Source organism: Panthera tigris, chromosome C1 (genome assembly GCF_018350195.1).
Source record: "Panthera tigris isolate Pti1 chromosome C1, P.tigris_Pti1_mat1.1, whole genome shotgun sequence".
Classification (NCBI taxonomy): domain Eukaryota; kingdom Metazoa; phylum Chordata; class Mammalia; order Carnivora; family Felidae; genus Panthera; species Panthera tigris.
The window spans coordinates 102369321-102395581 of NC_056667.1; the positions used below are offsets into that span (position 1 = coordinate 102369321).

Genomic DNA, 26261 nt, shown 5'->3' on the forward strand with positions numbered 1-26261 from the left:
GTTAAAAAACGTTTATTAATTATTGATAGGTATGTGCTTATCTCAATTTTATTAATTGTCTTCTGGTGGTTTTGTAGTTCCTTTGTTCCCTCCTCTCTCTTGTTCTTCCTTTGTGGTTTGATGACTTTCTGTAGCAGTATGCTTGGGTTCCTTTTTTATTATCTGTTGTGTATCTATTAAAGGTTTTTGTTTTGTAGTTACCATGAGGCTTACATATAACAATATATATTTATAACTGTGTTTTAAGCAGATAACAACTTAATTTTGAACTCATTGTAAAACTCTACATATTTACTCTTCCTGCACCAGTGTGTTTTATGCTTTTCATGTCACATTTTACAACTTTTTATCTTTTGGGTAACTTAATTATTGTAGTTATATTTATTTTTACTATTGTTGTCTTTTAACTTTCCTACTATTGTTATAAGTGATTAATCCTCTCCCTTTAGCATATATTTACCTTTACCAGTGAGATTTATACTTTTATATGTTTTCTTGTTACTAATTAGTGCCTTTCTTTTCAACCCAAAGAAGGCCCTTTAACATTTCTTGTAAGGCTGGTTTAGAGATGATGAACTCCTTTGGCTTTCGTTGCCTGGAAAATTCTGTTTTTCTTCAATTCTGAATGATAACCTTGCTGGGTAGAGTACTCTTGTTTGGAAATTTTTTTTCTTTCAGCACTTTGAATATATTGTGCTACTCCCTTCTGGCCTGCAAAGTTTCTACTGATAAATCTGCTGATTGTCTTATGAGAGTTCCTGCATATATATCAAATTTTTTTCTCTTGCTGTTTTTAATATTTTCTTTTTGTCTTTAGCTCTTGACATTTTAATTATAATGTATTTGTTGTGGGTCTCTTTGGATTCATCTTATTTGGAACAATTTGGACTTCCATATTGGAAGTTTGTTTTGGATGTTTGTTGTTTGTTTTTTTCCTTCCCTAGGTTAGGGAAGTTTCCAGCCATTATCCCTTCAAATGAGTTTTCTCCCTCCTTTTCTCTTCTCCTTCGGGGACTTCTGTCATGTGAATGTTAGTGTGCTTCATGTTGTCCCAGAGGTCCCTTTAAGCTATCTTCATTTTTAAAAAATTTTTTGTGCTATTCTGTTTGGGTCAGTTCCTCCATTCTGTCTTTAGGTTCACAGATCTTTTCTTTGCTTCATCTAGTCTGCCGTTGAACTCTGTTGTTGGGTTTGTTTTGTTTTCTGTGTTTTTTTTTTTTCTTTCAGTTATTGTGTTCTTCAGCTCTCTGAGTTCTGTTTGGAACTCATATTTTCTGTTTCTTTGTTGAAGTTCTCATGTAGTTCATCCACTCTTCTCCTGAATTTGATGAATGCCTTTATGATGGTTACTTTGAACTCTTTGTCAGGTAAATTAACTCGATTTCCTTGAAATTTTTCCCCAAGGTTTATCTGTTTTTTGTTTGGAACATATTCATCCTCATTGTGCTTTTGACTCTCACTCTGTATTGGTTTCTTTTTTTGTTGTTTATTTACTTTTTAGAGAGAGAGAGAGAGAGAGAGGGCGCGAGAGCATGCAAGTGTACCCACACAAGCGGGAGAGGGGCTTAGAGAGGGAGACACAGAATCTAAAGCAGGCCCCAGGCTCAGAGCTGTCAGCACAGAGCCTGATGCGGTGCTCGAATTCACAAACCATGAGATCATGACCTGAGCTGATCGGATGCTTAACCCACTGAGCCACCCAGGCACCCCTCTGTGTGTTGGTTTCTATGTGTATGATGAAACAAACACCTCTCCCAGTCTTGAAGGGTTGGTTTTGTGTAGGTGATAAAGTAGGTAATAAAACTGACTTTCAACCCTGTTAAGCTCTTGGTTATCTCTTAGATCTTTGTGATTACCCAAGCAGCCTATTTTATTTTTAATAGTTCCCATTAGTGGAGGGTGTGCCAAGACCAATCAGTTTCCCAAAGGTGAGGATCTTAGCATTTAGATTCAGGCTGATCGGAAGCCAGACCCTTACAGCTTTTAATGTTTATTTATTTTTGAGACAGAGAGAGACAGAACATGAACAGGGGAGGGGCAGAGAGAGAGGGAGACACAGAATCTGAAACAGGCTCCAGGCTCTGAGCCGTCAGCACACAGCCCAATAAGGGGCTCGAACTCACGGACCGCGAGATCACGACCTGAGCCGAAGTCGGACGCTTAACCGACTGAGCCACCCAGGCGCCCCGATTACAGCTTTTGTCACTGGTCAGCAGTGACAAAATTGGGGTTCCAGACAAGTGTATAAGCACCTTTCTGGGAGACACTGGCAAGCTGTGGCAAGAAGGCAGAGTGAGAGTGCAAAGCTGGCACCCTCTGGCCTACATTCCCTGAGAACACCTCCGTAGCCTCTAGATCGTGAGAAAGCTGAAGCCTGCCTTAAGGCTGACATTCCTGGACAGGTGTTTCAGTCTGGAGTCTGTTTGGTTCTCTGGGGGTGGCAGCATGCTGAGAACCATCTCTCTGGTTGTTACAGACCTGTGGGACCCAGGAACGCAGGCCCCCCTAGCCACCAGAGCCAGGCAGTCACGGGTATCAATCACAAAAACCAGGGCACCAGATGTAACAAGCAGGCACCGGACATGGAAAAGCTCCCCTGCAGAGATTCTGGCACTCTGGAGTGTGGCAGAGGGACAGTGTGAAGATGGTGCCCTCCCTCCAAGGTCTCAGGAAAGGCTTATAATTAGCTCTTAGATGTGTGTTTAATTAGAAGCTAATAAGCCTCATTTATAGAAAGATTGAGCTCTTGGGTCTCTTGGCTCTTGCTGTGCCCTGGGGGTGGTAGCTGTTTAAGAACTCTTTCTTCATTTGTTAACATCCTGTAAAGCCGTGACTATAAGCCCTGCTGGTCACCAGAGCTAGGCAGTGTAGAGGTGTGCCCTGGCAGCAGCTGCAAAACTCAGGGCTCACCAGGGAAGGGTATAATCTCCTTTCTGGAAGATACTGGTGAATTGGAATGAGGCTGAGGGAAAGTACAAAGATGGCGTCCACCATCTTCCATTCCCGGAGAGTACCTCCGTAGGCCCCTGTACGTGTACCAAACCAGAAGTTTGCCATTCAGGCCAAAGCTCATGGACAAGCAAATAGGCCTCTTTCTCAGAAAGACTGGGGGTGTGTTTTGTCTGCTATTTGTTCAGTGCCCTGGGTGTGGTAGTCTGCCAAGAACAGAATTTCCCAATTGCTACTGTCCCATGGGACCCAGCAACACAAGCCCTCCTCACCTCCAGAGGCAGCAATCAAGGAGCATCCCCTGGGTAGCATTTATAGAAACCAGGGCACCAGAGGATAAAAACTAGGGCATCAGGGGCGCCTGGGTGGCTCAGTTGGCTGAGCATCCGACTTCGGCTCAGGTCATGATCTCACAGTTTGTGAGTTCGAGCCCCGCGTCAGGCTCCGGGCTGACAGCTCGGAGCCTGGAGCCTGTTTCGGATTTCGGATTCTGTGTCTCCCTCTCTCTCTGCCCCTCCCCTGCTCATGCTCTGTCTCTCTCTCTCTCTGTCAAAAATAAATAAAAAAATTAAAAAAAACCCAAAAAACAAAAAACAAAAACTAGGGCATCAAGTGTTTGTAGAAGCTCCCATCTGGGAGATACCGGTGTTCTGGAGCACACAGAGGGATAGTGTGAAGATGGTACCCACTGAAGAAAGAAAAAAAGGGGCGGTGGGAGGAGAAAAGGAAAAAGGGAAATGAAAAGAGAAAAAGAGATGGCATAGCAAGGCAGAGAGAGCGCAAGAAGATGGCGTCACCGGCTTCCACCCCTGGAGAGTGCCCAGCAGGCCCCAGCCCCCACACCAGTGCTTTACAGTTTGGAAGGGAGTCTTTTTCACATTAAGTGAAAGCACTTTTCAGAGGGTTACTTCTGTGTAGGTGAGTCTGTGTGTGGGTCCTTTTAGAGTTGTTCCTCAGTTTACCACAACCCTATGGATTTTGCAGATGCCAGCCCCATTGGTTTTCAAAGCCACATATTTTGGGTGCTTGTCTCTCAGGTGCTGGTATTGAGAGTTGGGTGCCCACTGTGGGCACTCCTTGGCCCTCTCCCGATTGTGGGTCCAGTCTTGGGGTGGGGTTTATGGTGAGATTGTGTCTCAGTTTTTCCTGCCCTCTGCAGTGTGGTTTCCCTCTCTTGCCCAAGGTGGAGAGGTCACTGCCAGTTTTTAAGTTTTTTTCAGAGGAAATGGTTCCATATATGGCTGTAGATTTGGTGTATCCATGGGAGGAAGTGAGTTCAGGATCTTCCTACGTTGCTGTATTTTTAAAACTTTTATTTTATTTTATTTTATTTTATTTTATTTTATTTTATTTTATTTTATTTTATTTTATTTTTTTATCTTATTTTATCTTGTCTCTAATTTTGTTTATTTTTAATTTGAGTATAGTTGACATGCAATGTTACGTTAGTTTCAGGTGTACGACATAGCAATTCAGCATCTATATGTTATGCTATGCTCACCACAAATGTAGCTACTGTCTGTTACCACTTAATGCTATTAAAATATCATTGACTGTATTCCTATATTGTCTACAGCTGGAAGCCTGTATCTCCCACTCCCTTTCACCCATTTTGCCCATCCCTTCACCACCACCCCCACATTGCCATCTTGAACTGGAACCTCAGCTGAATTTGCTAGCCTACAAATGGGGATAATACCTAGTGCATGACATTGTGGTAGATATTAAATGAGACAGTTTATGTAAAGTGTTCACTGCTCTTCCTGGTATTTAGGAAGTGCTTAATAAAAATAGCTTGTTCATTTTTTTTAATGTTCTACAATTATTATATGCCATCTACTTTATTTTTAAAGGTTATTAGTTCAAACCAGAAATTTATGTTCTTGTTAATAGTATGTTTGGGGTCTTCCCTTTCCCCTAGATATGGTTATTGTCTGAAATTGGATTTCTTTTTTCTTAAAGGAGAGAGAAATGTGGCTCCATGTGCATTTCAGATATCTTCTGCTGTCCTTGTGCACTGTTAAACATTCTCTATGCAACATCATTTCGGTTCTTAAGTGCTCCTCCTCTGTTGAAACAAAATTTAATCCTGTCCTGTCTTGAGTTTTCCCTTTAGCACAGATAGCAAATTTAAATGGTTGCAATTAAGCAGACAGACACATGTACCCTCCATGTGTTGTTGTTTGTAGTTATGTTGCATTAGTAATGCCTCTTTCCTAGAATGGACACTGGCATGAGAGCTAGGCACCATACAGGCCAGCTCCCAGGTTGACTTCCTCATCTGTCAAGTGCATCCTGTGACACTGACAGGCTGTTTAGGTCTTCAAATGTAACAGTGACTGAGTCTGCTCAAAAAGCCATTTGGGGGGAAAAAAAAGTCATTTGGAAGTCAGCAAATGTTTACATTTCTATGACTTCCGAGCAAAGGATATAGCTATGGTGTTGTTTAGTTGAAGTCTTTAGGAGATAGCTTAGCTTGTGAGTGTGCTGAAATGTCTGCTCTTCAGACTTGCTGTATTTTTTATTTCTAGGGATTCATCTACGTCCTTATCAACTGGAGGGGGTCAACTGGCTAGCCCAGTGCTTCCATTGTCAGAATGGCTGCATCCTGGGAGATGAGATGGGCCTGGGTAAGACCTGCCAGGTATGTTACTGTGAGTGACCAGTTTTCATCTCCACTAAGATACCTCCTCACATCTCATTATTTTTAGCTGCTAGCTACTAGTAAGTGTTTTTATATTAGGAGGTGAAATGCCTGAACCTTTGTTAAGAGATCATGTCCTTGGTATTGACTTTTCTCGTTACGAGGATGGTTTTGAACTGTCACTAAGCTTATCTAACCTTGACATTGGATTGCAATTAATGGGCAAAGTTTTTCTCTATGTAAATCAAATATACCTGTCCCAGGGATCAAATTGACTCGGCCCTCCTTTGTAGTAAATACTTCTGTCTAGTTAACGGGATTACTTCTAATATTTCTCTCTTTTCCTTAACGGGTGGTAGAGCTACTTCTCATTTCTGTGCCATGCTAGGGAAGTTCAGAGGAAGTATCGTGTCTTCCAGAATGCCTGGGCCATCTAGTGGTAGGACCTAGTTTAGAGACCTGGAGAACGAGATGTGGCCTCCTTGTGCATTGATAAGCAGACGGTGTTGAGATCAATTATTCTGGTAGGGTGATCACCAGCACAGCCCTGTGTTGACAGATGTCAGTGGTAGGGTTGAATTGATTGAAAGTTCAGATACGGACATCCCTTCGGTTAGTCACACAAGGTTTACTCATCTATAGAATACCAAAGAAAGTCAGTGCAGTCAGGATATACAGCAGAGGCCACTTGATCAGAAACTATGGAAGTGTAAGTTTCCCCATACCAAAAAGGTTTTTGCCAGTAAACACACAGAATGAGTGAAGGTCTCATTGTCCTTTTAGAAGCTCAACTGGCCCCTGCAAGCCTGACCCTCCATACATAAACAGTCCAGTTGGAGCAGTTCGGCACATAGCCCTGCACATTGTGTGTGACTGTGTGTGGGAGACTACTTTATCTAAGCCAGGTGTAGCTCATTGATCTTGGGGCTCTTCAGAATACAAAATGACCTGTGAGTATGGTACCCTCAAGGACGTCATTTGTCACTCTCAGGTTTCTCAGGCAAATAAATTGGGTTCTGGTGCATTCCTGAACTGAGAGCTGTAGAACTAGAACAAAGGTAAGTTTTCTGGATGTCTCTGGGAGCCAGTCTTCTGAAGAGACAGTTGGGTCGTGGGGCGTCTGGGTGGAATAGTTAGTTAGGCGGCAGACTTTGGCTCAGGTCATGATCTCATGGTCTGTGGGTTCAAGCCCCACGTTGGGCTCTGTGCTGGCATCTCAGCCTGGAGCCTGCTTCTGATTCTGTGTTTCCCTCTCTTTCTGCCCCTTCCCTGCTTGCTCTCTGTCTCTCTCTCTCTCAAATAATAAACATTAAAAAAAAATTAAAAAAAAAAGAGAGACACTTGGGTCGTGTACAGAGCCTCCCCACCTGCAGTCTCCTTTGCTTCCCGCATCGAACCCCCTGACTTCATTCAGAGCCAGCAAATTCCACTTGTCCTTTGCCTTTCTCCAGAGTGTTCATATAGCTCTACTTGAAGTGCCCTAAAAACATTCTGTCATCTTGCTAAAATTTTGTTTAGAATTTTCACATTTGTGTTCATGAAGGATATTTGTCTCTAGTTTCCTTTTCTTATAATGTCTTTGGTTTTAGCGTTGTGGTAAAAAAGATGGGCTCATAGAATGAACTGAGAAATATTCTATCCTCTTGAGTTTTCTAAAAGAATTTGTGTAGAATTGGTATTGTTTCTTCTTTAAATGTTTGGTAGAATTCACTAATGAATCCAAATTTTGTAGATATATCTGGTTTATGGTAACAAAAGATAAGTTTTCTCTCAATGGTAACCTCCGTGAAAGCTGAACAGAATGATTTTCTTCTAGTAAGTACTTAATTTGGTGATTGCTCTGGCACAGTCTGGGCTGCGAAGCAATGGATAGTTAAAAAAAGGAAATGATTTCCATTGTAAAATTAGTGTAATCTCAGTTAAAAAGTAATTGCCACCCTCTAACCACAACACTCTAACCATAACCGTGGGCAGCAAGGTATCTGAAATGGCTGACATTATAGTGAGCATATCATTTGTTTGCTTGTTTGTTTTAAGTAGGCTCCACGCTGGTCATGGAGCCCAGTGCAGGGCCTGAAGTCATGACCCTGAGATCAAGACCTGAGCTGAGATCAAGAGTTTGACACTTAACTGACTGAGCCACCCAGCAGCCCCTATAGTTTGTATTTTATTAATCTAACATTGTCATTGTAGTTACCCATTTGATTATATTCTTCACAGTCATTTTCTGCTGGCTACATAATACTTCATCAAGAGAATTCATAATTTACTTAAATATTCTGCAGACGAGGAATGACCAGTTCCCCTCCTTTTGTGCTACTTAAATTAACTTTACTGTGAACATCCTTGGGCATATAACCTTTTCAGGATTTTGGATTGTATCTTTAGGATAGATTTTCACAGAAATGGTTCAGCATTTGGGAATGGGCTCCTTAAACATTTTGCTTTATAAAAGCAAAAATGTATTTTCTCTGTATATCACAGCAGACATTTATTTATTTATTTATTATTTTTTTAATAAACTTTTTTTTAATTTTATTTTTTATTTTTTAAAATTTACATCCAAATTAGCATATAGTGCAACAATTTCAGGAGTGGATTCCTTACTGTCCCTTACCCATTCAGCCCATCCCCTCTCCCACAACCCCTCCAGTAACCCTCAGTTTGTTCTCCATATTCATGAGTCTCTTATGTTTTGTCCCCCTCCCTGTTTTTATACTATTTTTGCTTCCCTTCCCTTATGTTCATCTGTTTTGTATCTTAAAGTCCTCATATGAGTGAAGTCATATGATTTTTGTCTTTCTCTGACTAATTTCACTTAACATAATACCCTCCACATAGTTGCAAATAGCAAGATTTCATTCTTTTTGATTGCCGAGTAATACTCAATTGTATATATATACCACATCTTCTTTATCCATTCATCCATCGATGGACATTTGGGCTCTTTCCATACTTTGGCTATTGTTAGTGCTGCTGTGTCCCTTCGAAACAGCACACCTGTATCCCATGGATTAATGCCTAGTAGTGCAATTGCTGGGTTGTAGGGTAGTTCTATTTTTAGTTTTTTGAGGAACCTCCATACCGTTTTCCAGAGTGGCTGCACCAGCTTGCATTCCCATAAAAGTTTTTTTAAAAATATTTATTTATTTTTGAGAGAGAACGAGAGAGACAGAGTGCAAGTTGGGGAGGGCCAGAGAGAGAGGGAGACACAGAATTTGAAGCAGGCTCCAGGCTTTGAGCTGTCAGCACAGAGACCAACCCAGGGCTCAAACCCATGAACCTTGAGATCATGACCTGAGCCGAAGTTGGATGCTTAACTGACTAAGCCACCCAGGTGCCCCTATAGTAACCTTTTAAAGAAACTTTTAAAGGCTGTGTGTACAGCCTTATCCTAAAATGTGCCTATTTGGCTTTACAAAGATTTTTGTTTTTTAAGCCTACTTAAGCTTATGAATTATTTATTGTTTGTTTTCCTCAGTAGAAATACGTTCCAAGAGAACTAGGAGTTTTGTCTGTTTGGTTCAGTGTTATATTCCAGAACTTAAAACAGTGCTAGCAAATAGAAGGTGCTCTATAAATGCACATGGAAGGAAGGCAAACATTAGGGAAAGGAGGGAGGGAGTTAGGAAGGAAGGCATCCTCCCTCAGGAGAGTGTGGCAAGCAGCGGAGGCCACCTCGTGGTAGGTCATCTTTAGTCACATCTTGGAAGTCCTTGCCTTAGGTTTTTGGAGTGTTCTTGATCTTGTGCATTATTTGTATTTTTTCATTTATTTCTGTTTGTCTTTCCTGATTTTTTCCCTTTGCATTGCAGGGTTAATTACATAAATACTGAGCTTCATTGCTTGTTAACTATTGATGTAATTGAGTACCATGAATTTCTTTGGCAATTATATTTATGCTTAAAGGATTTCACTCTAGGATTGGATGACTCTCCCATTGTGTGGAAGATTGTACATTATTGTTTTGTACACCAAGTCTTCTGTAAGAGTTTGTGTTCCCTACAAGGTTGTGGGAACTTTGTGGTTGTTTCTCACAGAAAAGTAATAAATGTTATAAAAATTGCCTTCTTTTTGTGTATTCCAGACTATTGCTCTCTTCATTTACTTGGCAGGAAGATTAAATGACGAAGGACCATTTCTGATTCTTTGCCCCTTGTCTGTTTTGAGCAACTGGACAGAAGAGATGGAGAGGTACAGAGTAGATGTAGCTGAAATTTTGTTTTTTACATTGAGTATGATTTTTTTTTCTGGTGATAGTGAAATGTGATAAAGCAACATATTGTCCTAAGCAGTGATTTTATTTCTTCCAGAATACTCTGACCTGAGCAATAAAGGTAGAGACAGAATCTGATGGGGGGAGGATTAAGTGGGTGTTATTGTTACTCAGTAACAACACAGAACGGTACTCAGTAAATTTTGCTGAACTAAAGGAGAAACTATCTTTTTCACAGTGACATAGGAAGTAACCAACATGGAAAAAAATAGTTTTTTCTTTAGAATTAGCACAAGGCCTTTGTAGATGTTCATCTGATCCTTCCATCTGTTCACACAGAAACTTACCTATAGGTTTACCTGTTACCATAGATAAGATTTCAGAGTTCAGGACTCTTTCTGGTTGCAGGACATCTTGAAGTCTGCATGTCAGTAATCCTTCCATGAAATGTAATTTTCTAGATATGCACACCCTTCCCTTTGGCTGTACATTGGTGTTCATCTACCTCTTTTCTTGGATCCAGATTTGCTCCAGGGCTTTCCTGTGTAACATACGCAGGTGACAAGGAGGAGAGAGCCCACCTACAGCAAGACCTGAAACAAGAGTCACGTTTTCATGTGCTGCTAACTACCTATGAGGTTTGAATTTATTTCTATCAAGAACTCTTAACCTTGGGACCGTAGAAGTTGGAGAATCTACTGGAATTAGGTTTAATTTTTTGGAGAGCATGCATTTTTCTGGGAGAGAAGTCTACTTTCATTAGATTGTCAGAGAGGGATTGTGACCAAAGGAAGTGAAGGACTACTGTGTTCCAAATTCGCTGAATGTCTCTTCTTTCCTGGTGCGGCAAGAGCAAAGGTGCCCCAGTGAAGGGGGTGGCATTTGAGCTGCCTGTTGGCCAGTGAATAGGAGGAAGAAGGAGGCAGGCAGGGGAGAGGGTTTTGTGGGCTGAGGGGTTGCCTGTTACTGCAGGACGAGAGTAGAGGGTACTCAGTTCCAGTCTCATTTCAAGTTTTTAGTCTTAAAGTGAAGGCAAGACCTTCCACTTACTCCTGCCTAGGTTTTGTTTTTTTCAAGATAGTGCTACTTAGAAGTTATGCTCACAACTTTTTTTTACTTAGTGAATGATTAAGACTTAACTCTCCTAAAGTATAAGATTTAGCTAACAAGAAACTAGTTTATTAATATCAGTTGTGTTAATACTAGCCTTTATAATGTGTCTTTTTCCTTAATTTTTCAGATTTGCTTGAAAGATTCATCATTTCTAAAATCGTGAGTATGTTGCGGTACTTCAGAAACTGTTGAATATATCATGAGAGTCACGTCTTTCCTTTACGTTTTAGTACTTTATCTTTCATGTCATGTCTGGCACATCTTCCTGGTATGTCTTCCGTGAGTCTTACTTACAGATTAGTGTGGCAGAGAGTAGTCCTGCAGTCTAGCCCTTACTCATTAGCTGTGTGTCCCTGGGTTACTTAACCTTAGTGAACCTCAGCTTCTTTGTTGGTAAAAGGAGGATAATCTCTACTTTGGATGGCTGTTGTGAGGATTAAATAAGGTGTCTGTGATGGGTGGTTAATAAATACTAGATTCTTTACTTTGCAGACTGCGCAGATACCTTTCAGGACTGCTATTTAGAGATTTTACTGCAATATAGGAGGTGAATTATTTGAGCCTTTTCCTGGAAGTATCTTAAAGTAGCAGTCAGTGCTATGAAATTAACTTTTTAGGAAGGGAGTTTTAAATATACTTTTAATTAGTTAGCTTTCAGGCTTTCACATCAGCTCATGATGCATAGGAAGCTTAGATTTAATTCTTCCATACCACCTAATACCATGGGTGATATGTTGCGGTATAGGGTTGAGACTACAGTTACAATGTAAATTCAACACTAGCTAGACTTTAGGTACATAAGAAAAGGTACGTTGACAGGGTTTCATTCTCCAAAGCATGTGTAGTTTTGATGTGGTTAGGTGGGGAGAAACTTCTGTTTTCAAAGTGCTTCAATATTTTAAATGTTCTCATCTAGCTTCTGAGTTGGATTTCTGTTTTCATCTTATTTTGAGATACTGAAGGCCCAGTCATAGATTTCATGACTTCCAACCCATAAGTTTCCTTTAAGTAAGCGTGTTATCTTACTCTTCTTAAGAAGAAAATAGGCTTGAGGTGCCTGAGTGGCTTAGTCGGTTGAGCGTCAACTCTTGATTTCAGCTCAGGTCATGATCTCAAAGTTCGTGATTTTGAGCTTCGCATTGGACTCTATGCTGATGGTGCAGAGTCTGCTTGGGATTCTCTCTCTCTCCCCTCCTCTCTCTCTCCTTCACCTGCATGCTCTCTCTCTAAATAAATAAATAAACTTTTTTTTTTTTTTAAAGAAGAAAATAGGCTTCCCTCTCTTTTTCTTTTTTCTATAATTAGTATCTAATGTAATATTTGTTGAAGATCTCTTCTCTGGAAAGACACTGTTTGGGAGTTACCAGCAGTGCCAGGAAAGTAAACTGTAGAGCTCCCTAAGAAGACATAGACTCCAGTAGAGGGAGAGGCACTATACAGATATTCATAGTACAAGGCAGGATGTGGGAAGTCTCAAAAGGCGAGAAAATTGGGACATAAATGGTTTTTTTTTTTTTTTTTTAAGTTCATTCATTTTTGAGAGAGAGACAGAGTGTGAGCAGGGGAGGGGCAGAGAGAGAAGGGAGACACAGAATCTGAAGCAGGCTCCAGGCTCTAAGCTGTCAGCACAGAGCCCGACATGGGGTTTGAACTCATGAACTGAGATCATGACCTGAGCTGAAGTCAGACACTTAATCAACTGAACCACCCAGGCACCCTGTTACATATATGTTTTTGATTACTTAAAGTATCCTAGGTGACCTTCACGAAAACCCTAGTAGGCAAGTATAGATCTTCTAAATGAAGAAAGCAAGGTAACTCAGCTGAGGCCACATTGCTAATAATGGCAAAGAGACATCAAAATGTACCACTTGGTGTTGTGGAGACTTTTTCTTTTAATTTTTTTTTTTTTTAATGTTTATTTTTGAGAGAGAGAGCGTGAGTGGAGAAGGGGCAAAGAGAAAGAGGGAGACACAGAAACCGAAGCAGGCTCCAGCCTTTGAGCTGTGAGCACAGAGCCCAATGCAGGACTCAAACCCACGATCCATGATACCATGATCTGAGCCGAAGTCCGATGCTTAACTGACTGAGCCACCCAGGCGCCCCTCTTTAAAAAATTTTATTTATTTTGAGACAGAGCGAGTGCGGGAGGGATAGAGAGAGAGAATCAGAAGTAGGCTCTGTGTGCCGTCAGCATGGAGCCTAATATTGAGTTCAGTTTCATGAACCACAAGATCATGACCTGAGCTGAAATCAGGAATCCAACACTAAACCGACTGGGCCACTTAGGTGCCCCATGTGGAGACTTTTGAAGAGCATCTCAAAAAAAATAAACATCTTGGGGCGCCTGGGTGGCTCAGTCAGTTAATCCTCTGACTCTTGATTTTGGCTCAGGTCTTGAGAAATTGTTGTTATAATTTACTATGCTACAAAATGTGCTTTGGAAGTAGCCACCAAAGACCTCCATACTAGTGTATCCAACAGATGTATCTTCCTGGACGTCTGTAACATTTGATCTTATTCACTGCTTCCCCATTTTTTTAAATTACGCTTTTTAAGCTACTGTGACACCAATTTCTCATAATTTTTCTTCTGGGTTTAAATCTCAGCTCCACTGCATTCTAGCTTTATGACCTTGACCTAGTTACCTAATCTTTCTGAGCTTTAGTCTCCTTGTTGGTAAAATGAGCACAATAATGTCTACTCACCATATTCTTTTGGATTAAATAATAGACATAAAGCTCCAAGCACAGTGTCTGGCACATAGTCGGTGGTCATAAATGTTTCCTTTTGCTTTCTGTCTCCAGCTCCTTCTTTTCTGCCTTTATACACAGGTCTTTCCTGTCTTGGGAAAAAAATTCCCTTAAATTTACTGCCTTATCCAGATGTTGTCTCATGTACATGGCAGGCTTTCAGATAAGAAAGAAACTTGAGTGTGTTTCTAATAGAATGGGCTTAATATTAGTCTTGCCAACAATAGTTATTTTTATGGTAAGACTTTTTGGCTATAAGATATATGTTGGAGTTTTTACACAAAACTGAAAGCTTGGATTTTTCTCTCACAGCTTCCCTTGGAGTGTTCTTGTTGTGGATGAAGCTCACAGGTTGAAAAACCAAAGCTCCTTGCTGCATAAGACACTTTCAGAGGTAAACTCACAGGATAGTCTTAGTTTTTGTATAATCTCCTTTTGAAAAATACTATTTTAAGCTTGTGTAGAGTTAGTTAAGTTGAAACATTTTTTTTTTCAGTCCCGATTTCTATAGGGCTAAATAAACATTTCGTGAGTGACAGAGGTAGTACTTATATGGCCTCACTGCTCCTTCCTCTCATCTTTTACACAGGAAATAACGTGTACTGAAATCTGGTTATCAGGTAATAAGATGCTATCCCAGTAAAATACATTGTAGTTTTAGAAATGTTTCAGCTCTCTTTTGATCTTCTTCAAAGGGGTAGTTCTTTAAAAATAATCTTATTATAACTCTTCTGTCTGCAATAGCAGTTATATCTGACATATTGTACCCTTCCCCCCATTTACCATCTTAAAAAATTTGACAGTTCACATGGAGTCATAAAGAGACCATTGCATGCCTTTGACTATTAGCTGCAGTCTCTCTTGTCTTTGTCATACTTTTGAGTGTGACACCCTTGATCTCCTTCCCTTCTCTTGATCTTTGCCATCATTCTGGCACAGTGAGAAATGAGAAATGTCAGTGTAGCCCTAACCTTGCCCTCTTTTCTGAGGAGCCAGTGGAACAGCTTGTGAGTAAGAAGTGCCTTTCTGTTTGCTGACCTCATAAAGGCTTATTCATGAGACCGCATGTGTGAATTCCTGTGACCATCACTGAAGTTTGGTCCCTGTCCTATAACCAATCAGATAATAAGATTAGAGGTGACTTAGAGGAAAGTCTTAGGTCTGAATTCTGTATTTAATGGCTAAACGTTGGAGTTTTTGATATTTTGATGAAGATATGGTCACTGTTATTGGTCCAGTCTCAGAGATTGCTATCCCCTGGTGGGGCTGACTCTGCTCTGTGTTTGCCTTAATTTTGGGACTCTAAACAGTATCTTTTTCCCAAAGGATTGTCATATTCTGGCACCTTACTCTATAAGACACTGCGTCATAAACTACCATGCCAGTTTACTAAAATATAATGGGAGAGGAGAAGCGGGTGTAGTAAAGGAACCCCAGGTTTGGAGTGAGGAAACTAAGTTCTATTGCTGGCCCCAGAGCCTTTCCTTGTTCATAAGGAAACTAAGGCTCAGGGATTATGTGAGGAAATTTTGTGTGTCATCTAAGCATTCCTTTTTAGGTGAGGTTTGAATCGCAGACAACTTGTTGGTTGGAGAGAAATGCATTTATTGATAGGGCTGAGAGGTGGGCTAATACTGTTTTCAGCTTGTTTGTGAAAGTTGGAAGCAGTTTGTATTGAAACATAGGGAGTTGGTTCTACAATTTATGCTACGCCTCGTTTACGTTTACAAAGTACATTCACAAAGTAAGTACGGTACCTCGACAGTGTAAGGCTGCTGTGGAAGATTATGTAGAAAAGTTTATAAAATACTGTATACAACGAGATCAGCTCCGGATTTTTTTCACCCAGTGATAAAATGGACACTACTTTGAATAAGTACGTGAGCTCATGTGACAGTCTAAGTTGACTGTAGTGACCGGCAGCCCTCATCTTCTTCGGTCACCCCAGCTCTTTGCTTGGTGAACACATATTATAAAAATTTGAGTTGGTTATTGGAAGCATTTATTTCTGACCAGTTCCCATACTTGAAGTACTATGAAAACATTGTCCTACAAGCAGAGCAGGCATGAGTGGATGGACATTGATTAGACAATTTAAAAAGAAAAAAAATAAAAGAGATTGCAAAAAAAAAAAAATAGTAATGACATTCTCAAATCAGTTTTAATTGCATTTCATTTGTTACCTTACTACAAAGCTGTATCATCTTATGACCCTTTCCCAAACCTAAATACAGAAACACAAGAATAAAAATAAAAGCCATTAGGGGCGCCTGGGTGGCTCAGTCGGTTGGGTGTGCTTATAGCTCAGAGCCTGGAGCCTGCTTCAGATTCTGTGTCTCCCTCTCTCTCTGCCCCTCCCCTGCTCATGTTCGGTCTCTATCTCAAAAATAAATTAAAAAACATTAAAAAATAAATAAAAGCCATTAATAATTTACTCCCCTGCATGCATTAACATTTGACATATCTGCTTCCATATCCTTTGCTGTGCATATGAACACGTAAACATATAAGTATGCATATTGTTATTCTAGAAATCAAAATATACTGTATTTTTGTATTTAATAAGTATGTCTATATACATAAGGGTATATATGTACATATACACACACTGTATTTCATTTTTTTAAATGAAATATATAAGATATGGCTTTCCAGTTTTGCTTCATTATTTAACTCAAATGGTATAAGTTCTTATAAATGTCAATTTAGAGCTTGTCTTTTGCTTAACCTAGTATCTGTTACTGTTTTTCCTAGCCTTTTATTTCATTATTCTCTTACTCTTGGTGTTCTCATCACCTGCTCAAAATTTAAAGACTTTCTTTCATTTATGCTGTATGAGGCTCAGAAACATCCAGAAGTCTTGATGTTTTGGATGTGATACACTAACATTTTACAAAAGGACATTCTTTTAGTCTAGATCTTTTTGCTTCCTGCTTGTAGTGGTGGGCCTGATGCTATAGCTTTTTCAAACTCTTGAGTATATACCATGTGCTTCTGAAGTCTCAATAGACTCACCATGTGGGTAGTAACATACTGCTTAAATTCTCACAAAGATTGAACAATAATAATCATATTGAATATTCATGTAGTACTTCAGAGTTCACATAGTGATTTTACTCACCTCCTTGTAACAGTTTCTCCTTCCCAGGATTATTATCCCCTTACAGTTGAAACTGAAGAAGTATTATTCCTACCATCAAACAGCTGGCATACAACTTGAACCTGAGTCCTCTGATTTCATGTCTTTATTGTCAGCCCATTAAATCATGCCTCTCTCTGTAAAGGTTTTCATGGGTAACTCAGTCTTGCTTTCCGAGGTTATGGATTTTTAATTTTTATTTTATGTATTTGAGTTCTCAGTAGTCTTCAGTCTCCTGTTGACCGGAACTCCCATCCAGAATAGCCTCCAAGAGCTCTACTCCCTCCTCAGTTTTGTGGAGCCTGATGTCTTTCCCAAGGAGCAGGTGGGAGATTTTGTTCAGCGTTACCAGGATATCGAGAAAGAGTCCGAGTCAGGCAAGTTCCCTTCCTACAAATCATGCCAAGAGGTCTGGGCCCAGAAACTGGCCTGGTGCATAATAGACACTGGTTATAGATAGAAAAGAAAGAGAATTGATAACCAGACGACACCTTCTAGGAAGAATGAGCCACCCAAAACTGAGGTGGTGCTAGATCCCCTCATGTCATTCCCAGTTGTCTGCTATTCATGATTCTTATTTGTTTGTTACGTGATTCTACAGCGGGGCTTCATGGGTCATTTTTGGAAGAAATGGAAAGTGTCTGCTGGTTTGCAGACTTTTTTTCCCCCTCACCTGTCATTTCTATAATTTTGTAATCTGTTAACTTTCTATGCTATTTCCCGAGGCAGAAAAGTATATGGGGTGCCAGAGTCCCGGACTACTCTTCAGCATTCCACAGCACTGGTGTTTCTGTTCGCTGTGCACCAAAATCAGAAGTCTGGGATGGATGGATGGTGGGAGTGAAGCAGGAAGCATCCTCGTTTGTACAGCTGCCAGTTGCGGTCTTCCTCTTGCACCCTTGCCCCTCTGCCTCGTAGAATTCTCTGTCCCTGTAGTATTATCCCGGGACGAGTGTTCAACACCAATGCTAGGCAGGCCTGCCAGTGGGTATGCATGTCCTGGGTGAGTAGGAGTTGGAAGGGCTTCTCACATCTTGCCCATCCTGCAAGCTGAAGATTGCCCATCCTGCAAGCCTGCTCTCATTGCCCCCATGTTTAGGGTCCAGATAAAACACACGACAGCCCGTCAAATATTACATGGGACATACTCCTATTAAAAAAGTGTCTGTTGTTTATGTGGAGTTTATATTTCACTGCATTCTTGTATCTTGTTTGCTGAACCTGGCAACCCGACATGGAGCAGAATGCCAGCTCAGGCCAGTTTTTGAAGTTCATGACCCCTGGGGAAGGAGCAGGGGCGTTGAAGTGAAAAGAACTAAGTTTGAATGCAACATTAATATCCAGCTGTGCGACTTTGGATAAGTGTGCTTAATTTCGCAGAGCCTTCCTCAACGTAGCTATAAAAATGGGACAATAGTCCTTGTCCTACACTTACTTGTAAACCCTTATGCTAGTCAATCAAATTAAGTGCAGAAGTATCCTGGAAACAGTACAACTCCATGCAAATGAGATTATTAATAAAAATCAAGTTCTTTGCGTGTTCCTAGTTCTTGAGTTGAGAGCCAGGAATAGTTTCAGAAGGAAATAGGAAAAAGAACCCGGTGAAGAAAGAAACACAGTTGATCCTTCAGTACAGGGATAGGGTGCTGACTGCCCTCCCATGGTTGAAAATCTGCTATAACTTTTTGACTTCCCAAATTTAACTGCCAATAGCCTGCCGTTGACTGGATGCCTTACTGATAATGTAAACAGTTAAGACATATTTTGTGCATTACATGTATTGTATGTTGTATTCGTACAATCAAGTGAGCCAGAGGAAAGAAATGTTAAGAAAATCCTAAGGAAGAGAAAATACATTTACAGTACCATATTGTATTTGTTGGGGGAAAAAATCTACATTTAAGTCAACCTGCGTAGTTCAAACCCACGTTGTTCAAGGCTCACCTGTATTATGAAAAATGACAAGACTGGTCTAGCATGTGGAATTGGTATGGAAATTTTGTCCTACACTTCTTGTGTTGTTGGTTTCTTTCCTTACACAGCAAATGAACTACACAAGCTCTTGCAGCCATTTCTGCTGAGGCGAGTGAAAGCCGAGGTAGCTACAGAGCTTCCCAAGAAGACAGAGGTGGTGATATACCATGGCCTGTCAGCATTGCAGAAAAAATACTACAAGGCCATTCTGATGAAAGACCTAGGTAATCAGAGGGCACTTTACTGCTTAGAAACTCAGGATGTGACTTTCATGGAGGGGAATATTTTATTATCACACATGCTTCGTATAGCACTATGGGATGGGATTTTGTATTCTGAATATCGTTCAGTCAGCTGCAGTGAAACTGTGCAGGTATCTTTACTATAACGCAGACTTTACTGGTTGTTGCACTGGTGAAATTTCCTTTTCTTCCTCCACCCAATTGTCCATACTGTGTAGCAGTTAGTTAAGCAAACATTCTAGGTTGGCCAGTCACACCTTTCATCTTTCCACCCTGTCACATATTTAACATATTGCACACCTTTTTTGTTGAATAAGATTCACTGGGAGGAGTTGGGAGTGGAAACGGAGTCTGTGGCTTTGCATTTTTTTTAGAGAGAGCATGCACGCGTTGGGGAGAGGGACAGAGGGGGAGGGAGAGAAAATCTTAAGCATGCCCCATGGTCAGTGTAGACCCCGATGTAGGCTCGATCCCATGACCCTGGGATCATGACATGAGCTGAAATCAAGAGTTGGATATTCAACTGACTGAGCCACTCAGGTGCCCCAATATGCTGCTAATTCTTAATGCAATTCAGTGAAATTCAGGAGGTTATTATAGGTTTGAGAGATATATACTGAAATAAATAAGGTTATTTATGGAAACGTAGAGTTTTTGAGTTTTTTTGTTTTTGTTCAAAAGTCCATTTCTCCCTGTGTCTCTGTTTACAGCTGCATTTGAAAATGAGACAGCAAAGAAAGTTAAACTTCAGAATGTCTTGTCCCAGCTTCGGAAGTGTGTGGATCACCCGTATTTGTTTGATGGTGAGACAGTGCCCTTTTTTCTCACATTGCTTTTCATGAATATTTCTGTGGCCAACATCATAGCAAAATTCTTGAAAAGAATTGCCCATATTTACTGTCTAGTGTTCTCCCCATTTTCTTTCTAATTTTTCTATGTTGATGTAATTTAGTATACTGTTCATATTCAACTTTCTTCATTTGTCCCCTTAATGTCTTCCCCATGGCTTTGATTTTTCTTTTCAAATTTAAGATCCAGCCACAGATCCTGAATTATATTTGGCTGTCTCCTTTGCTTTTTTTTTTTTTTTTTTTTTTGCCTTTTTTGGTCTTTCATGAAATTACAGTTTTGAAGAATCAAGGCCAGTTGTTTTATGGGTTGTCTCATCTGGATTTAGGGATCATGTCTTTGTGTTTAGATGTCCCATTGTCTTAAACCCACTCCATGGCCAGCCTTTCATCATCGCCATTGAACTTTGCAAGTTCACCAGTGATACCTTCAATGGTTGTCCGTTCACATTTTAATTAACCTCTTAAAACCTTTGACACAGTTGATCACTTCTTTCTTGAAACACTTTCTTCCTTTGGCTTTTGGAATGCTTTCTATTACTTCTCCATTTGCCTGTATCCACTCCTTCTCAGCCTCCTTTGCTGCTTTCCCTGTACCTTAGAGATGTCTGCAAATTTCCCTCTAAATGCTGTTTTAGCTGCACACCGCACATCTCAATATGTAGTGTTTTCATTTTCATTCAGACTAGGGCTTTTTTGAGTCATTCTGACAGGTAGCCTTTGGGACACTTCCAGGACTTTTGCGGCCTTGGGAGCACTAGAATGGGTAGGACCAACGTGGAGGGTTTGCTGCAGTTCTTTTAAGGGAGTGTTTGCCAGGTAGTACTATGAATTGCAGAGTCTTAATCAGGTGCATTTCAGAATCTTTTTTTAAGGCAGGGGGGGATTGGGAACTTGTAGATTTTGAAAGAAGCCCTCTAGGTTATTCTGACTGCCATCCCCCAGCTTGAGAATTACTAGTTTATACATCTAAGCTGTATTTCTTGATTTGTTTTCTCAAGTGAGAGTCTCAAATTTTCAATTCTCTAGACTTTAGCATGTCCCTGTGCCTCCTTTTCCTAAAGAGTGGGCTTGTTCCTTGAATGGACATTTTTTGTCATATTGGGGGTATTGGCTCTGTGACTGATGTTAAGCAGCACTGAGATTATCATGCAAACACATAATTATAAAATGCCTCAAAGAGAGATGAGACATGGGCCCATTATCAGAAGGAGCTTGGCTTCTTGCTATAGCCTTGCCTTTGGCTTCTCTACTCAAGGAGTCTGCCCTGACTGGGGACACATTTTTCAGGTGTGGAACCAGAGCCTTTTGAAATTGGAGACCACCTGATCGAGGCCAGTGGGAAACTTCATCTACTGGATAAGCTCCTGGCATTCCTGTATTCCAGGTAGGTGGTTGGTTCACATTTTCTGCTCTGAGCTGGTGATTTTTAAAACCAGAATAACGAACAACTCATTGATTTCTTGAGACTAATTCCAGTTTTCCTTTTTTTTAAGACCCCAATTCTGGTTCCATCTTCTCGCCAACTACACCCACAGCCATCCCCATCCCACCCCATCCCCTCCATAATCATCCTTCCTTTTCCTGAATTCCTATAGGACCTAGGATCCTAATCTAGCACTTGGCAATGCACTGCCTTAATCTGTTGTCTGATTAATTGGTATTAATCTTATCACTCCAGCTATATTGTTTAGTTCCACAAAGAGATAACATCAAGCATTTCTTTTTTAATTACTTGCTGGTACCTTGCATTAATTGGCACCTAATGAAGGCTTAGTAAATCTGCACTTTGGTTAACCTGTGGCATTTGGTTCAGGGCGAACTTGGGGGATTCTTTCCCGGAGACATGAATTGGGTAGCAGAAGACTAAGTCACTTCTGGAGCCTTAAAATGTTCAGCTAAGTGTTCAGGAGGCTGGTGGCCAGCCTCTACCTGATCCTTCTGGTCCCCAGTAGGACAGAGGAGTCTAGAAAAAGCCCAGCTTCCCAAGGGTTTCTAAGTTGTCCCTATGGGACAACTGCCCCAAGTGGGCCTGAACTAACCTCAAAACCTCAGATTTGGCAAAATCACCCAACATTAGGAATGTGCAAATCAAATAATTGCATGTCTTACTGTATTTTATTGGCTGTGATATATCTACTATAAGTGTGTTTGAGGTAGAGGAGGACCCATAAACATCTTCTGTCCAACCTTTTCATTTCATAGGTGATAAAACAGGCCCAGAGTGGTCATGACTTGTCTAAAGTCACACAGCCAGCAAATGACAGAGATGGGGTTAGAATTGAGGCCCTTTGCTTCAGGTTCAATGTCCTTTCCAATTATTTGGGGCTAGAGTCTTGAAAGGGTTCTTCATAATTGTTCCTTTATATGCATCGCAAGCTCAGATTAAATTAGTTTTCCTAATGAGACTCTTGTTTTGATAGTGCCATATTTCTTTATGAAAACTTAAATAATACCTGATAACATAGGACTGTAGGCTCATCTTCATTCTTGACTTAATTCATTTTTCCTTTTCCTTTCCTCTCTTCTCCCTGTACATAAATAAGTTTTTTTAATGTATTGTAGGGGATATGAGATGCCACCTGCCCCTTGCTTCTCTAAAGTGATACTTTGCAGACTTTTCAGCTAACATAGCTGGAGATGAGAGGCTAGTGATTTTATACTCCCCAAGTAGAGAATGGCTATGGATGGCTGACCCCAAGTTCTTTGGGGTTTCTGATTTGGGCTTTTGTGCATTTGAATTTTGCATTTTATTCTTCCTATATCTTTCTTTATTTTTCTATTAAAAAGAAAGTGTATTTTTCTTTCCATTAGTAAATTGACATTCTAAAAGAGGTTTCTTGGTTATACTAGGACTTTCTATAGCCTCTAGTGCATTGACATTTGCTCCTGGAAATATCCCCACTCCAGTTTGAGAACTTGTGCTCTGCAGGATATGACTACATGTGGAGCTATTTATGTGGAACATTTAGCATGTCTGAGGAAGTCTCTGTAAATATAAATGATATTTATATTTCCCCTTTGGTAATTGTATTCTTTAGTAGGTTTCACCTGAGGGAAACTCACCTTAAATACCTAGAGTTGGCAGCCTTTCCTTTTCTCTTTCTTGCCAGGGGCCATCGAGTTTTACTTTTCTCCCAGATGACCCAGATGTTGGATATTCTCCAAGACTACATGGACTACAGAGGTGACATCCCTTGGCCATTACGTGGCTTAAGCCTTTTTAGCAGTCCAGTAGGTCCATGACAAGTAATCTGGGGTGTGGGGATATTACAGAGGAAAGTAGTGAAAGAACATTAGCCTGAACCAAAGGAAGATTGAAAGTAAGGAGAGAGGTGTGTCACACAAGGAGTGACAGCTGGGTAGAGACACATGAGCAGAAATAAACACACACATTCCCACTGGCGATGTGATTTAAAATTACGGGTACTGGAAGAAATGTGAGTTGCAGAAATGTTGAGTGATTTGAAAATGCTTGCTAAAAAAGAACTTTCAGTGTCCTGTAACATTTGACTCAACATTTGAGCATTTGTTCAGGAGCAGTAGAGAAGATGAAATTATAGAGATCCCACATATCAGCCAAGCGAAAGGAATTTTTTTTCTGTATAAACAATAGGGAATGTAAGTTATTACCTGGGTATCCTGTTTAATATATAATAAAATTATTGTGGAGGGCTTCTGGATGACTTGGTTAAGTGTCTGGCTCTTGATCTTGACTTAGGTCATTATCTTACAGTTTGTGCGTTCAAGCCCTGTGTCGGACTCTGCGGTGATAGAGCCTGCTTGGGATTCTCTCTCTTCCTCTCTCTCTGCCCCTCCCCCACTTGCATGCTCGTGCTCACTCCAGCATTCTCTCTCTCTCTCTCTCAGGATAAATAAACTTTGAAAGAAATTTATGTGGGATGATGGGAAAAGGCTGTAACATTGATTGTTCATGAGATCAGTGGTGAAGGAGTATCAGCTTCAGACCGTACAAATTTAAAACATGAATTCAGAGTAGGTCTCTCAGAGCCACTTGATGCCCTCCCAAGTACTGTAGTATACCTGGTCCATTGGACACTTGGCAGGAAATGCCATAGGCATGTTGAGGAATCTCTAGATTCACAAACAGCGCTTGAGAGTAGGATTCCCCTTCTTGACAGGGTTCTGTGGTGATGGGTGGAGAATCTGTAGCTTCATTGAAGGGTAGCTGCTGGGCCATTGGGCAGGCTCACTGACCAGCTCCCAAGTGCTTGTCTTACTGCTTGCATAAGTTAAGAACTCTGTCGAGGCACATTTGGAAACTGCCATGCAGCATGGTTCACAGTGTGCTTCAGGGTTGGTTGGGATAGTCAGAATTGACTGTTAACTCCACGACTATCAGATGACGTCAACTGCATGTATTTCAAAAACCCAGAGAGCTATGTTATGTTGAGTTCTTTTGTTTTTAAATGTTTTATTATTTATTTTTGAGAGAGAGAGCATGAGCAGGAGAGGGGCAGAGAAAGAGCGAGACACAGAATCCGAAGCAGGCTCCAGGCTCTGAGCTGGCAGCACAGAGCCCACCGTGGGGCTCGAACTCACCGACTGTGAGATCATGACCTGAGCCAAAGTCAGATGCTTAACCGACTGAGCCATCCAGGCACCCCTATGTCGAATTCTTTTGTAAAACAATGAAATGTCCCCTAAATTTAGATTTTTCCCATGGGATTTGCTTGAAGTAGAGGTATACCTGTATACAGAAAGGGATAAAATTAGCATTTGCTTCTGAGCTGACAATGTTTTATTCCCCAAAGAATATGTGAAAAGGGTTTATATTTCTGTTTTCTTTTTCTCTGTGAAGGGTACAGCTATGAGCGCGTGGATGGTTCTGTGAGAGGAGAAGAGAGACACCTGGCCATTAAGAACTTTGGACAGCAGCCTATTTTTATTTTTCTCCTGAGTACCAGGGCAGGTAGGCCACATAACCATTGACAAAAGCAGACAAATAAGGGGAGATATAGTACTTTTACATCCTGGCCATCAGCATGTTTTTCCTTAATTCTCTGAAAGGTGAGGTCATTAAGGAGGAGCGTAAAACAGGGGAATTGAGGGATTTGTTGTAAGTGTATCGAAGTACTGGGCTCCTAGCATGGGGTTCTTTCCTGTCCAGGTTTTCTAAGCTGCCAAGTAAGGCTGAAACCAGGGGTTGTTGGAAAGTAATTGTAACCTGCTTTGACCACTGAGCTGGGTTGTCCTGTAAAGATGTCTGTAATTCACATTCAGTAGAGACCGCTCTCCTTCCCAGCTATGAATTTGGGAAGTGAGATAACAACCTGTCTGCTAGTTATCCCTCCTCCTTATGTAGTCTGGAATAGTGCTGTCAAAGCTTAATCAAGTTTAGCTTTTTAAAAAGTTGTGATCCTAATGAAATTGCCACCTCTTTGGAATTATTTTTAATGTGACTTAAGTCATAAATATTTTATATGACATTTGTAGTGCTTTTATACACTTCAGTTGTTTGAAATCTGTTCATGGAGATGAAATTATTCTTATGGAGCAAGCAGACCTTAGTGTTGAACTTCTAGAATCTTAGTTTCATTATCTTAGTTTTTGTAGACTTGAATCTTAATGGAATGGATGCAAGAACATTAGGGGGATGTGTGTCCTCTGTTAAAGAGAGATCAACATCTTTCTAAAGAGACAGTTCTATCTTAAAAAGTATTTAAGTGTCTAGTACGGTGAGGGTGCATAAAAGACATGTTAAATAGAATCCCTGACCATAAGGAGATTTTTCTCACCTGTGTGTGTCTCATCTCTGTATTACAAAGGTATAATCTGATTCGTTTGGCTTCACTTGCTTCCAGTGTCATAGACTGCACCCTGCATCAGCCATTTATTCATGTCCTCAGTTGTCTCTGGGGTGGTCTTAGGAGAAGCTGGAAGGATCAGGGCAAATGCATCTTCAGTGTTGGGAAAACAGCTCTCCTTCTGCTTTAATGATTTTGTCATCTTCATATTCCGAGAGTGGCATCATGTTTGAAGGTCTAAAATTAGGAAGAAAGAGTAAGCTCCTTGGAGTACTAGAATCAGTCAAAACAGAGTAATCTTTTAAGAACAGAAGCAATCCTGGACACGAGCCTTTTCCAAACAATCATGATCACATTTGCTATCACTTTTTAGCTGTAAATTAGCAGGGTTATTTATTTAACAGGTTTCCCTCCAACTTTCAAATAGTTCTGTGATTGAATCATGTTGCCACCGGGTGGCAGTGGTAGCTCGTGAGATGTTCCAAACAAGAATGGAGAATAGCTTATTTGTAAGACATCACCCCTTAATTTAATGAGGAAGCACTGAACTCAGATGTTAACCCAAGAAGAAGAAAACTTTTATGGCTCACGCTGTGATGAAATAAGTGCCAGGGA

The 26261-nt window shown here is 40.6% G+C and overlaps 1 protein-coding gene across 2 annotated transcripts in view; it reads left to right on the forward strand.

Annotated features, from left to right (window-relative positions):
- Positions 1 to 26261, forward strand: part of CHD1L (chromodomain helicase DNA binding protein 1 like) — a 59171-nt gene that overhangs the window by 7280 nt on the left and 25630 nt on the right. The window contains exons 2-12 of one of the 2 annotated variants that reach the window (XM_042993935.1): positions 5481 to 5593; positions 9681 to 9787; positions 10333 to 10447; positions 11050 to 11081; positions 13988 to 14069; positions 17029 to 17191; positions 18857 to 19012; positions 19741 to 19833; positions 21169 to 21265; positions 22992 to 23065; positions 24701 to 24811. In XM_042993935.1, coding sequence (XP_042849869.1) covers positions 5481 to 5593; positions 9681 to 9787; positions 10333 to 10447; positions 11050 to 11081; positions 13988 to 14069; positions 17029 to 17191; positions 18857 to 19012; positions 19741 to 19833; positions 21169 to 21265; positions 22992 to 23065; positions 24701 to 24811 — 1143 coding nt within the window. Of the gene's footprint in view, positions 1 to 5480; positions 5594 to 9680; positions 9788 to 10332; positions 10448 to 11049; positions 11082 to 13987; positions 14070 to 14090; positions 15420 to 17028; positions 17192 to 18856; positions 19013 to 19740; positions 19834 to 21168; positions 21266 to 22991; positions 23066 to 24700; positions 24812 to 26261 lie in introns of those variants that run through there. The other variant, XM_042993937.1, reaches the window with a different exon arrangement.